This window comes from Chelonia mydas, chromosome 8 (assembly GCF_015237465.2).
Source record: "Chelonia mydas isolate rCheMyd1 chromosome 8, rCheMyd1.pri.v2, whole genome shotgun sequence".
NCBI classification, from domain to species: Eukaryota; Metazoa; Chordata; order Testudines; family Cheloniidae; genus Chelonia; species Chelonia mydas.
Window position 1 is genome coordinate 97515679 of NC_057854.1, and position 12783 is coordinate 97528461.

Sequence of the window (12783 nt, forward strand, 5' to 3'; positions counted from 1 at the left end):
CCTTTGGGCACAGAGTGTTGTCTTCTGTATTTTTTTAGTGCTGGGCAAAATGACTGCACACACATGTATTTTTTTCTACTCTCTAACACTTAGTGCAACTGATGGCTATTATCTTCCATTCCTTTCTTTTGAGAATGTCCAGTATTACATGTCAGTCCTTTAAACTTGAATATTTGGACTGGACTACATCTCCCATCATGCACCATGCTCCTTGACTCTTCTTAAGCCACCTTAGTGCAACACAGGAGTCCCTCACCCTCATGTATCATGGGAGATCTAGTCCCATTGGGAAACTCAGTCCAGAAGAGAACTGCAACTCCCAATAGGCACCAAGCAGCATTTCCAAATTTTTTAATTTTTTTTTCGGTTTTCAGTTGAAACCAAAACTTTTGCTTTTGGGATATTCAGTTTTTATGAAGTCAAAATTTTCTGTGGAAAGATTTTTTTTTGGGGGGGGTGAAAGTTTTTTCATCATAAACCAATGGTCTGTTAAAGAATAGGGTTTTTGATGGAAAATTTTTGACCAACCCTCTTATTTCTTCACTATGTTTTGGGTCTGATAGACCATACAGGGGAGCCAGACTTAGTGCAGGGCCTTGAATATGGGAGCAGCAGTTCCATCGTGTGCATCCTCTGATCCCTCAGAATCCCCTCTGTGGCTATATGTCACAGTCTGTGCGCTTTTTGGTCAAGAAGGGGTGGGTCTGAGATGTCCCTCTCCATAGTATTCCAGTCCAATAAAAATTTGTGTGAAATAAGGCTGATCTCATCAATACAATCCCTTCTGCACACATTATGTCTGTGAATGGATGGCTGTGCCCTGCGTGGATCTTGAAATTCCTGTGTGTGTGCATGCGCGCGCATAACTGCATTAGTTCTGAGACAAGCAGAAACCTCATCAGAAAGAGCTGGTAGCCAGGGAACATTATGCAACTGGCAATTAATTCTGAAGAACATTTTATATTTCTAAAGTAATTATGTGCCATTTATTGAAATACACAAATATTGGGTAATACCTCCTCCTTCATTTACTAGTCATAGTTTCTCATGCCAAGAACATCATATCAAATACTTTGCTGCAATAATAAATTTGCTCATTTTATATTTGGTATTGAGATACATCCAACAGCATTTATTTTATTAAAAATCTGTCTTATTTTAATGCTGGTATATGTGATGTGCTAAAATTTACCTTCTCTCCTCTTTAAGTATTTTAATGAGAGCTCCAGTGAGGGAGAAAATCCTATAATTCACAATCTGTAAACCTTTCTTTTCATTATCTTTGTAAGACTTTAGTACCTGTGCAAAGACTTGACAATTTCCAGTTAACAAAACACAGGTGCAGCTGATTAACAAATCTGCTAGGGCTCTGTATGATTCCTAACATCATCCCTCAGTAGGTGAGAATTTCTTTTCTTATGACAGCAGAGAGACGTTAAATATTTGTTAACTAATGGGGGTGGGAGGAGAAGGACTAAATGCCATAAAGTTTTAAACCTTTTTAAACTTGAAAGGAGACTTGTTTCCTATACAGGAAGAAAGAATACATTGGTTATTTTAAAATGTTAAAGGTATTTTAATTAAATTTTAAAAGGTCAAAAAAAAAATAACCTTTAGAAGTCTTTGTTAGGAAATTTGTACAATACTTAGTGTACTGTTTGTTTTCAGCCACTGGTGGCAACTTCAGCTATTAGTTACTGAATCTGTATTTTGGGGTTCCGTCACGATCTTTTATAAGCATATACTTTATATAACACCTTTTATCCTGAAGGATCCCCAAATCTATGAAATACACACAGATCCATAGAAATGCACCATTGTTTGGTGGGGAGGCAGCGATATCGTATTGCCAACTACATGCATCAAAAGTTATGAGTCAGGCATCGAGTCACGAGATTAGTTTAAGAACCATGACTTTTTTTAAAAGGGGTTTTTTTGTTTTATTTCGTTTTTTTTTTTTTTTTTAGCCTTTATGGTACACTTAGGTCACATTTTCAATATTTCTCTGCCACTGTGAGGGTTGGCAATTTTGTTTTTTTCTTTAAAAAAAAAATCTGAGTCTTGTTTAGTCCCATGACTTCAGGAGCTGGAACTTTAAGGAAAGCACCAAATATTGTAAGATTCATGATAGTTGACAACACTGGCAACCAGCTAATGGACAGCAGGCTACACAACAGTGGTAGGAGCAGAGAGAAATTTGGTCTAAAGCACCAGGGCAAATCCCCACAGTTACCAAAATACTATGGGATATTTAATGTCCATGCAGAGTGCAAGACCTCGGGTTTTAAAATCTCATCTAAAAGACTCCCACTTAGTGCCATTGCACAGTGCCCAAATCCTGTATCTTGGATGGTTGAAGGACTGAAGTATTTCTGCTGGATTCTGAAACATTTAGGGTCTGGCTACACTGCAATGTAAGCCCAGGGTTGGTGGGACTCAAGTCAGCTCCCCCGTGTTAGGGAACCCTGGGTTTGAGCATCTAGATTGTAAACCCTACATTACAACATTCTAACCCATGGTCCAACCCAGGGCACTGATGTCCATGCTGCAGTGTGCAGACCCAAGTCAAAGTAACCATATCCCAGAGTCCCTAGTGTGCCCCCTTTCTGTTCAAAATATGGCCACTTTATCCCTAGGAGCTTGCGGCACTGTGGGAAAACTTTATTGCTCACCCTGCATGCTACAGGATGTTTTGATGATGACGATATTGTCTCAGTTCTCATATATGGCTACGCATATGACTCTGCAGTCTGAATCTTAATGCACAGAGTTGGCCACACTGAAGGCATGGGAAGTTTGTATCAATGATGTTTGATGCAGCTCTGTGTTGCCTTTCATGTGGAGCCTTCAGATAATTTCATTGATCCTGCTCGAACTTGTCACATGCTGATCTTGTCAGAGACTGCCAGTGACTCCTGTTCTGAGCCATTTGCTCAGGTTCTTTGGGATTGATGCCAGCCCACTGGAGACTGCTCTTCATATCATCTTTGAAGCGCTTACATGGATGACCCTTCTTTCTTTGGCTCTGACTCAGCTCCCCATACAAGATCTGTTTTGGGAGACGGTGGTCTTCCATTCGGATGACATGCCTGGTCCACCTAAGTTGTGCTGTCAATAACATTTCCTCAGTGCTGGTTGTGTTTCCTTTCTCAAGGACCTTAATATTGGTCACTCTGTCCTGCCAGCGAATGCTCATTACGGAGTGGAGGGAGCACATGTGAAATTGCTCAAGCTGTTTATTGTGACCTCTATAAAGAGTTCACATCTCAGATTCATACCGGAGAGATGTTAGAACCATTGTACTGTAGATCTTAAATTTGGTAGAGAGACGGATGATGTGTTTGGTTAAGAACTTTTGTTCGAAGTTGGCCAAGGGCCTGGCTGGCTTTACTAATTCTGGAGGAGATTTCTTTATAAAGGGAACCATCACTTGAGATGGTACTGCCCAAATACTTGCAAGAAGGTGGCTGGCACTGGGGCATTGGAATGAGGTGCTGGTTGGAACAAGACTTCTGTCTTCCCAAGACTGATGGTGAAGCCAAAGAGCTGGGATGCTTCAGAAAATCTGGCAACGATGACCTGAAGGTTGTCTTGGCTATGAGCCATCAAGGCACAGTCATCTGCAAAAAATGCCTCGACGAGAAGCCTCTCCAGTGTCTTATTCTTAGCATTGAGTCTTCGAAGATCAAAGAAGGAGCCATCAAGTCGGTAGCTGATGTATATCTCCTGATCCAAGTCCCTTGTTGCATGGCTGAGAACACAAGCAAAGAATAAGTTGAATCACAAATTGATTTCCTCCACCCAGTCCCCCGGAACAGTCTTCGCATGCTAGAGAAAGGCAGTTTCCCTATCTTGGCGAGGGCAAAAGACCTATCAGCTACCCTCACCTTATTTGGCCCGCTCACTGAAGCACAGTGTGTGTCTCCTCTACATCAGTTGCCAGTCTCTTTTTAAGCATCCTCTATTACTATCAGTGTTTTTGTTTATGCTCTTAAACGAGTTGAGTATTGAAATTGCACTAATCATGCAATGTCACCCATTACTACCTCTCAAAAGCAATAAAAAGCCTGCAAGTAATGACAACGTGGTTAGAAAATAGCAATTCAATGTGGACAGTGTATACCTACTCTTGTTTTTATGATTTATTAATCAAGAACATAAAAAAGGACAAAAATCACACCAGCAGCCGATTTTACTTGTTTGGCAAATGTTTGCTTACTGTATCACTAACTTGTATAACAGTACTGCATTTCAAGAGACGTTTGCTTAGCTTATTGAGAAAGCTGCATATTTTTCTGGTTAAGGTGTGTACGCTATAGTTACATTTTTTTGCACACTTCACTGACTGAGCTGCATAGACTGCTTTAACTATCGCTAAGAATACTTGACTGATTCAGCTGCATATTTTAGTGCTTTTGATTTTTGTACTTTATTAATTCAGTGTCATACTTTGATAAAATTCAGTTCTGTAGTGGCTGAATTTTAGGTCCTGCCAATCTAGCTCTATGCCATACTGAAAGGACTGAACACATTGTTAATTGCTAATGGTACTGTGAACATTAGTGGCTGAAATTTTATACTCTGTTCTGTTTGGTTAAATGAACTGCATATTACTGTTTTTATATACATTGCTTATCCAGTTGTGTACATTTGCTCAACTCATTATATAAAATCAGCTCGATTGGAATAAGAACATTCTCTACCAGCTGTCTGCTATGAGTCAGTTAGTACGTCACAAAATTAGCAACTTTACTTTTTCCAACAGTGGCATGATTGTTTCCAAAGTTAAAGCAATTGGTTTGGTGAACTTGTTTTTTTCACTTACTCCATGCAAACATCCAGACTAATATACCGATTTGTTGCAACTTAATTTGCTTTTACAAATTAAGCAGAGCTATATAACAAATAAAAAAGCCTAAGACAAGTAAAATGAAATGCTTGTACATACAGTACAAAATTAACCAAGTACCTATAAAGGATTGAACACACCTGTGAAAGAACTGTGCTGTGCACTCTAAGTGTAAGAGATAAGGAATAAATAGAACTTTCACAAGATGGACATTACATCCAATAAAGAGTCAACCTAAATACTGAAAATGGAAAATATAAAAATTAACAAATTAAGCACATAGCTTAGTGAGCAAATTATAAAAATGAGCTCATGATGACCCATAAAAAAGCAGCTCAATGAGTAGAATATATTGTATTCCGTCACTCAGATATGTGGCTTGATCAGTAATGTTTGTAACAACTCCTGCCCCCACCTCAACCAGCTGCAGTAAAAGCATGCATCTCAAAGAGAGGTGTTCCTCCCCTTAACACCAGGGAGTTACGCTAGCCGAAAGTTTAGTGGCACCCAGAATTGCACACCGTACTCCACTCAGAACTAGTGAGGCCTCAGCTGGAGCAGGACAATTAGCTCCCTGAATATACTGTACCTTATATTGACTCCAGAAAGTTAATATGTCCCAAAATGATATAGCCTTTTTTTACAACTGCATCACATCTCATATTGAACCTGTGATCCACTATGACCCCCAGATCCTTTTCAACGGTGCTGCCATGTAGCCAATTATTCCCCATTTTATAGCTGTGCATTTGATTTATTTTCTTTCTAAGTGAAGTACTTTGCACTTGTCTTTTATTGAATTTCATCTATGAAACACCATGTAGGCATGTATGTAGTTACTTTATGCTTTTGTACAGAAAGCAAATGAGAGCTTTGTACAGAACAGATTGTAGTTCATAACGACTATAACTGAGTTTTTTTTCTCTGTTTTTCAGAGGGTAATTTTCAACATTGTCAACTTCAGTAAAACAAAAAGCCTCTATCGTGATGGAATGACTCCTATGGTGAAATCCACAAGCAGACCAAAATGGTAAATTATCATTCTAAAATTTTGCTAATACCAGAAGAATTTTGTTTTGTTTGGCACTTACCTGAGTTTAGGTGCAGTATCGAGTATCTGTGAAGTAATGCTTTTCATCTAATGCCATATTTCAAATGGATTGACTAAGACACCAGCAGGTGAAATGTCTTGATCACATACAGTACAATACAGACAACATAAAAATGCACACACACAAATATCATACATATGATGTTGTACTTTTGTTTGACACGTAATAAACATATCTACTACTAATAATATGCAAACCTAATGAGCCTGTCTTAGAGTCCTTACTCATACAAAACTTCCAAGAAGTAGCTAAGAGATTTGCCTAGTTTGGATTGCAGAATTAGGCCATAAGTGAAAAGTAATTTACTTCATCATTCAGAGACAGATTCTGGCATCCCCCGCCAAAGCATGTTAAGTTGTGCAGAGCTCTTACCCTCCCCATGCACGTGTGCTGGGGTCATTCAGAAACTTGCCATATGCAGTCTGTGAGAACAAAATGGTGGCAGCTTTTCGTGCTATAGGCAGTGCTGGATGCCCCACAGAGTGGAATGTCAATGCCCCCATCTCCTTCTGCAGTGTCTGGCAGTCTAAACATGGAACTGGGTGGTGGTGGGGAGATGCATGCTACAGCCTGTGGAAATATGTTGCGGCCATCATCCTTCATATGTTCCTCCACCGGGTATTCTGCCTGCTGTGTCCTGGACAGGTACAATGTCTCTACATACCGCTGGTGATGTCGTGCTGCCAAAGAAGCATCACTGAGTGAAATGCTGCTCCCCTGAAGTCAGTAGCAAAACTCCCATTGATTTCAGTGGGGATAGGATTTCACCTTTAGTGTCTAACTAAGAGGCCCCTCCAGAATCTACAGTGAGGAAGCCTACACAAAGAATCTAAGCTCTGACAAATGGTTCTTGACCTGGCGTGAAGTGGCCTGTGCTCTGAAACATGGATCGATGTTATATTGGCTTTAGCCCTACAAATTCAGCAAAGTGAGAACATTTTACAGTCATTACTCCTAACTGGTTAATTCAAAATAAATGTTTGAGCGATCTGCATGTGCAAGTCATCTGACTCTTATACATTTACCTTTCTTAAATATGTCAACTGTTAGAAGATTTCCACCTCCATAATGTTCAGTTTTTGTTGCCATAAGATGCATTCCTATAGAAATGTTTTCATTTTAATCACTCAAGATGACAGTTTTGCCTTAAGTTAGACTGTAAGTTCATCTGGACAAGGGAAACCTATTTTGCCATGTGTTTGAGCAGCAGCTAGCAGGATGTGGTCAGTCCTGGATGGGTGCTACTACAATACATATTAAATAACAATCATTTGGTGCATAGCTACTGCATGTACAATCATGTTAATTGTGTTTATTATTTTATCCCAAAGGAGTCTTCTTTTGGATCAGGTCCAGATCAAATTTAAGTGATTTTCATCATCTTTCAAAATTTCTTTCTCTTTTCCAACCAAGTCTAGTGTTTTAAGCTAATTATTTTGTGTATGTTAATTTCAGCCTCAGATCAACTGTTGCTTTACTACATAAGTTATTCCTTATTTTGGTTTCAAATTAAAATGTAAATCTCTTACAAAAATGTGAAATAGGTTCTTTCTAAAAACATATAGAATCTTTAATTATTTCTGAAAACCTGTTTCTCCTGCATTTTCCAAATGATTTATTTATTTTTATGTTTTATATTTGGGGGGGGGTGCATTTGCTCTCATGAAAGTGACGGATGAATAGCACTGCCTGGAGCCAGGCACAGGGTAGGCAGCAGGCGCTATCAGCTTTCTCCTGCAGCTCCATTGCTGCACTCTAATCCTGTTTCAGAAATCCTCGCTCTAATTTATGGAGCTATTTACAAGATATAAAACAGCTTCAGCAATGAAATAGATATTTTACTTTTAAAATATCATTCTATTAAAAAGAAATAATTTGTTTTCTAATAGTCTGTTTGAAAACATCCTGTTGTACTTTGAAGAAGCACAGCAATCCATACTCTTACCAGGCTCTTAGTGATATTGGGGTCTCCTCTCCTCTCAGTATGATTTACTATATTTTAATGTTAATGGGAGTTGTGTGCACACCAGGGCACCCTTCAGTCTTTGATATACAGTATGTTCTTTCTCATAACTGAGTGTCTTCCTTTCAGATTATTTCCGAGACATCTTTACAGCCATTTCTATACTAGTTTCCATGGTATTCTTGTGAAACGTGTAAAAATTATTTTCCATGTTTTCATTTTGTTGGAGCAGGTTGTACTAGTACTTACAGTTGCTAACACAGCTTTCGGGTAACTCTGGTTCTTTAATATGAATGGGATAATTTCCAGTCCTATTCATTCCCGTGCTGTTTGCTGCCTGGTATAATTATTCTGAGGCTAGTAGGAGGTGTTGGGTCATTGGGACTCTGCAAAGGATCACAGTGCAGGATTCATGGCCATAGACTGTAACATAATCTAAGGTGGACGTAGACATGATTTAAACTGTTTTCAAAGTCAGCATTTTAACGGACATGATGCAGATGACTGGATTAGATAGAAAAAACTACGATACAATGCAGATTTCTTAAAATCAAGGTAAAAGAAATCAAAGTTCTAGAAGCAAACCTCTAGCTATTTGCGAACACAGAGTTCACTATTGTACTTACAGAGTACACTATACTGGGTATATATTATTTCATCTTCATTATGACTGCCTGGGCAGATTCCAATGCAGTTGCATGCTCCATACCGAAATTCTCCACAAATTCACTTGGTCACAAATCATTAACAGAAGTAACAAGGAATCACAAACTTAATTACTTGTGCTTCCTTCTTTTACACAGGCAGGTTTTGGTTTTGAGACAATAGAAAACAGAAAAGTCTGTTTTCCTCATGTTCAAGAGATGCATGCACACCGATCCTCTAAGTTAAAGAAGTATGGGCTGGATGAATGGACTACAAGGTGGATAGGTTTCTGGTGTAGGGTGGTGGTTATGTGACCATCACTTATTTGCACTGTAGTGTCCAGGAAGTGGATCTCTAGTGTGGATTGGCCCAGGCTGAGGTTGATGGTGGGGTGGAAATTGTTGAAATCCTGGTGGAATTCCTCAAGGGCCTCCTTCCCATGGATCCAGATGATGAAGATGTCGTCAATGTAGCGCAAGTAGAGTAGGGGCGCTAGGGGACGAGAGCTGAGGAAGCGTTGTTTTAAGTCAGCCATAAAAATGTTGGCGTGCTGTTCTCTTGTCCTGTGGGGCGAAATCTTTAAATGGAGTCAGCATCAAGGTTCAGTTAAGTATTACTGATGTAAAAAGAGTATATCACTGCCATCACTGCACTCACTGTGACACAAATGTTTTGGTATTGACACATACTTCTCTTTTGAAGTAAGGTCAGACATTCCTACTAATGTGCTCTGTATAGCTGAAAAGCTTGTCTTTCACCAACAGAAGTTGGTCCAAGAAAAGATATTACCTCACCCATCTTGTCTCTATTTAAAGAGGCAGCGGTGTGCTGAAGAATAAGAAAAAGCAGCTATCCTGGAGGAGATCTTCTTTTAAAAAAACGGGAAAAGTAGAGTAGATACTGATGAAAACATCTTTTTCACCGACAACTTCAGAGTCCAATCCTCAAATTGTGCATACCCGAGACTGAATGTTTAGAACATAAAACATTTGGAGAATAAATCCAAGTAGGTTAGTTTCTGGTGGTTTTTCTGCCACATAAATATGTTAATATTAAATTGTATGTCTGTCAGTTACATCAGTCAAATCTCATTGCATTGAATCACTGCTTATGTGAAGAAACTCCACGTCATACCACATCAGGTTGCATCAGTCACATTTCATGGCCAATTGAACATGATGAAACTCAAGATTATAATTCAAACCAATGGGATACAAAGTGACTTGTCAAATAAGATTGCTCAAAAGGATTTGGTAATTTATGAATGTTGAAGTAAGATATTAGTGTCATGGCTTTTTCTGGCAATTACTATTGCAATTATCTAAACCCTACCTTACGTGAAGATTAGTGGGAAGTTGTTTTTCTGTTTTTTGGTTGTGTGTTTTTTGGTTGTTTTGTTTTTTTTAAGGTCCATTTCCTGCTGTAATATCACTTTTTTTTCACTAGTTTTTTTTAATTGCAACCCAATTGTGTTCATTAGTCGTGATTTCACACTATAATCTCTGCCCTTGGAAGCTATTAGTAAACTTTACTGTAGGTGCAGCAATGGAATTACACTTACTCACTGAGTATACTGGACTGTTACACTGACTCCAGAAAGTTTTACCACTTTCTCAAACTAAAATAGAAAAGTGACTTGTTCAGGAGACAGCAGATTTTCTAAATGATGAAATGAGCAAATATTCCCTTTTGGCTGGGAATAGATATAACTCTTGATTATTCAGCGTATCATTGTCTCGTTGGGGACATTAGTATTTCAAATTGCACTAATCTTTTAAAAGTAATAACTGGCCACTCATCACCTTCGGTATTTCAGCAGGATCACATGCAAAATTCTAATTAGTATTTATAGAATAGTAACTCCTCCCAGTAGAATAGTAGCTATAGCTGGCAAATATCGGGTTGACATCTGTTTAAGTCTTCAGACAGCCACTGTATTTTGTTCTGCATTTTAAATGACCAGGGAGTGCTAGGTGAAGTTCTCATAATTAAGGTATAAAGGCTAATAAACAGCTTGGTTCTTGCGTGCACGAACCACAAGCTTAAAGGCTGTTCTTCACTTGAGATGCAGTATCTCAGCACATGTTTGTTTGTAAGCAGTGATACCTGGCAAAATATTATGGAACCATCACCACACAAAGAGAAAATTTATATCTAGGTTTGACTGTTTCTGTTTTTAATGTCAGGTTTCAAACATCTTTGTGGCAATACTGTCACTAGTTTTCCTCTTTTATCTCGTTCAGCATGATGGGTTTTAAATGGATAGTTGCCTTCCTGGTCAAGCAAACTGCCACCTCTGCTCCTATAACATTTGAGTTTCCTGCACTCTGAGGGTTACTGGAAAAGAGAAATGCTGCAGAAGCCATGTATATGTGTATTTTAGAGAAGAGTAATCTATATGTATCCCCGTAAAGTTTATTGTCCTCATGAGGCATTTTGACACATGCAGAGAAAGCAGTGTATATTTTATGAATGGTACTCCTGTATGCTCCATTCATCAGAAGAGGGCAAAACTGTTATGAAAGAATCAGAATTTTTAAAGCTTGTTTATTCTTGTGAAATGTCCTTAACATACGTACGTGTGTGTGTGTGTGCGCGTGTGTGTACAGTACAATGCTACAACTACCATGTCTACCATGCTGCGGTATATACTCAGTCATTTTTAGCAGCAGCTTTTTTAGCATGTACTTACATATCCTTAGCCATGAGATAAGCCGTTTGTGAAACGGACTGTCCTCTGTGGAGAAACAGATGAGAAATACAGTACCAAAAATATATCTTGCTAATCTATAAAATGTACAATGGCTAGGCTTAGTGATAGCATCATCTGAATTTAGGGAAAGGAGATTAACCAGCCTTTATCATTAACAGACTTGCTCCTTTGGAATATTTTAGAACTTTTACTACTAACTGGCAGCTTCTATCTGTGTGCTTTTTATGTTTTTGTTTCCGTTGGGTTTTTTTTAATGCAATGTTTGCTTGCCTCTGTTTTCTGAGGGCTGAGAATCAATCACACTGAGTATCAATCTGTAATGTTTTAGTCAGAGAAAAAAGGGAAAAAAGGTTGATAGGACAAACATCCCTGTGACAAAGGTCACAGGCAACTATCAAAATTTTTTACCAAGTTCATAGATTAAACAGAGCTGCATTTATATCTTTTTTTACTAATTCGGTATTATACTGTGAGCAACAGGAGTTTATTTTTAGCACCAAGATATATGTTTAGAATGAAGAGATGGTGATTTTGATCTTTCAGAATTTGGCATGCATTTGAGAGGATATTATAAATGATCTTAAAAATGGCTTTAAGAACCAAGCACTTCTGTTTCTGAAAAGTAGTGTGTATATAATATTCTACTAATATTATGCATCTGACCTTCCATAAATCAATATATTATATTATGGCAGAGCCCAAGTGAGGATCAAGACTAATCATGCTATGTACTGTGGAAACACAGAAATAGACACAACTTCTCCAAAGTTCTGACAGTTCTATTATTGATTTCAGAGGGAGCAGGTTTAGGCCAACACAGAGTGCTGTTGAACATCTCATCCTAATGATTTATTCTAAGCAATAACAGTTTAGGGAAAACAATATAGGGCTTACATAAGAGACCAAATGTTTGGTTATAGTATTTATATGTAAAACACTAAAAGCTATATGCTATAATAACTCGATCTATTTGCCATACACTCTGTCAGCATGAGTTCCATGCATTGACTGCAAGTACTCTGATCCCCAAGGTTATAGTCATAAAAAGTTACTCTCTGTACTAATTTATTAATCAAAGCACATCAGAAATAAAGGTTGCTTTTCCTATTCGGTAATTTTTTTGCCATCTATAAATAGCTAGTTCACTACTGAGCTGATAAGAAATTCAAAAGCTTAATAAGGAATAGTTACCTGAAAATAGTGTTTCTGTGGTCTAATTAAACATCAAGGGTGGGGATTTTCAAAAGCCCTCAGCTTTGGACTGTTCCCATTGAAGTCAATGGGAGTTCTACCACTGAGTTCGATGGGAGCAGAATTAGGCAAATGTCGGGCGCTGCAGTTTCTTCTTCGCACAGTTCGTCCTCCTTACTCTTGTAATGATGGGACTGTTTGCATAACAAATGTTTCTAGGGCTGGGTCCCTAACTTGTGTGGATTTAAACATGTAAAATTGGGACTTCGGTCCAAAAACAAGTGCTATAAATTAGATAAATATGGACAGC

General features: G+C 38.4%; 1 protein-coding gene across 2 annotated transcripts in view; it reads left to right on the forward strand.

The window, feature by feature from the left end:
- LOC102939366 (AGBL carboxypeptidase 4) overlaps positions 1–12783 on the forward strand; it is a 1380179-nt gene that overhangs the window by 406698 nt on the left and 960698 nt on the right. For both annotated transcript variants that reach the window (XM_007062150.3, XM_043552774.1), the window contains exon 4: positions 5785–5879. In XM_007062150.3, the coding sequence (XP_007062212.1) occupies positions 5785–5879 (95 nt within the window). The remainder of the gene's footprint in view (positions 1–5784; positions 5880–12783) is intronic.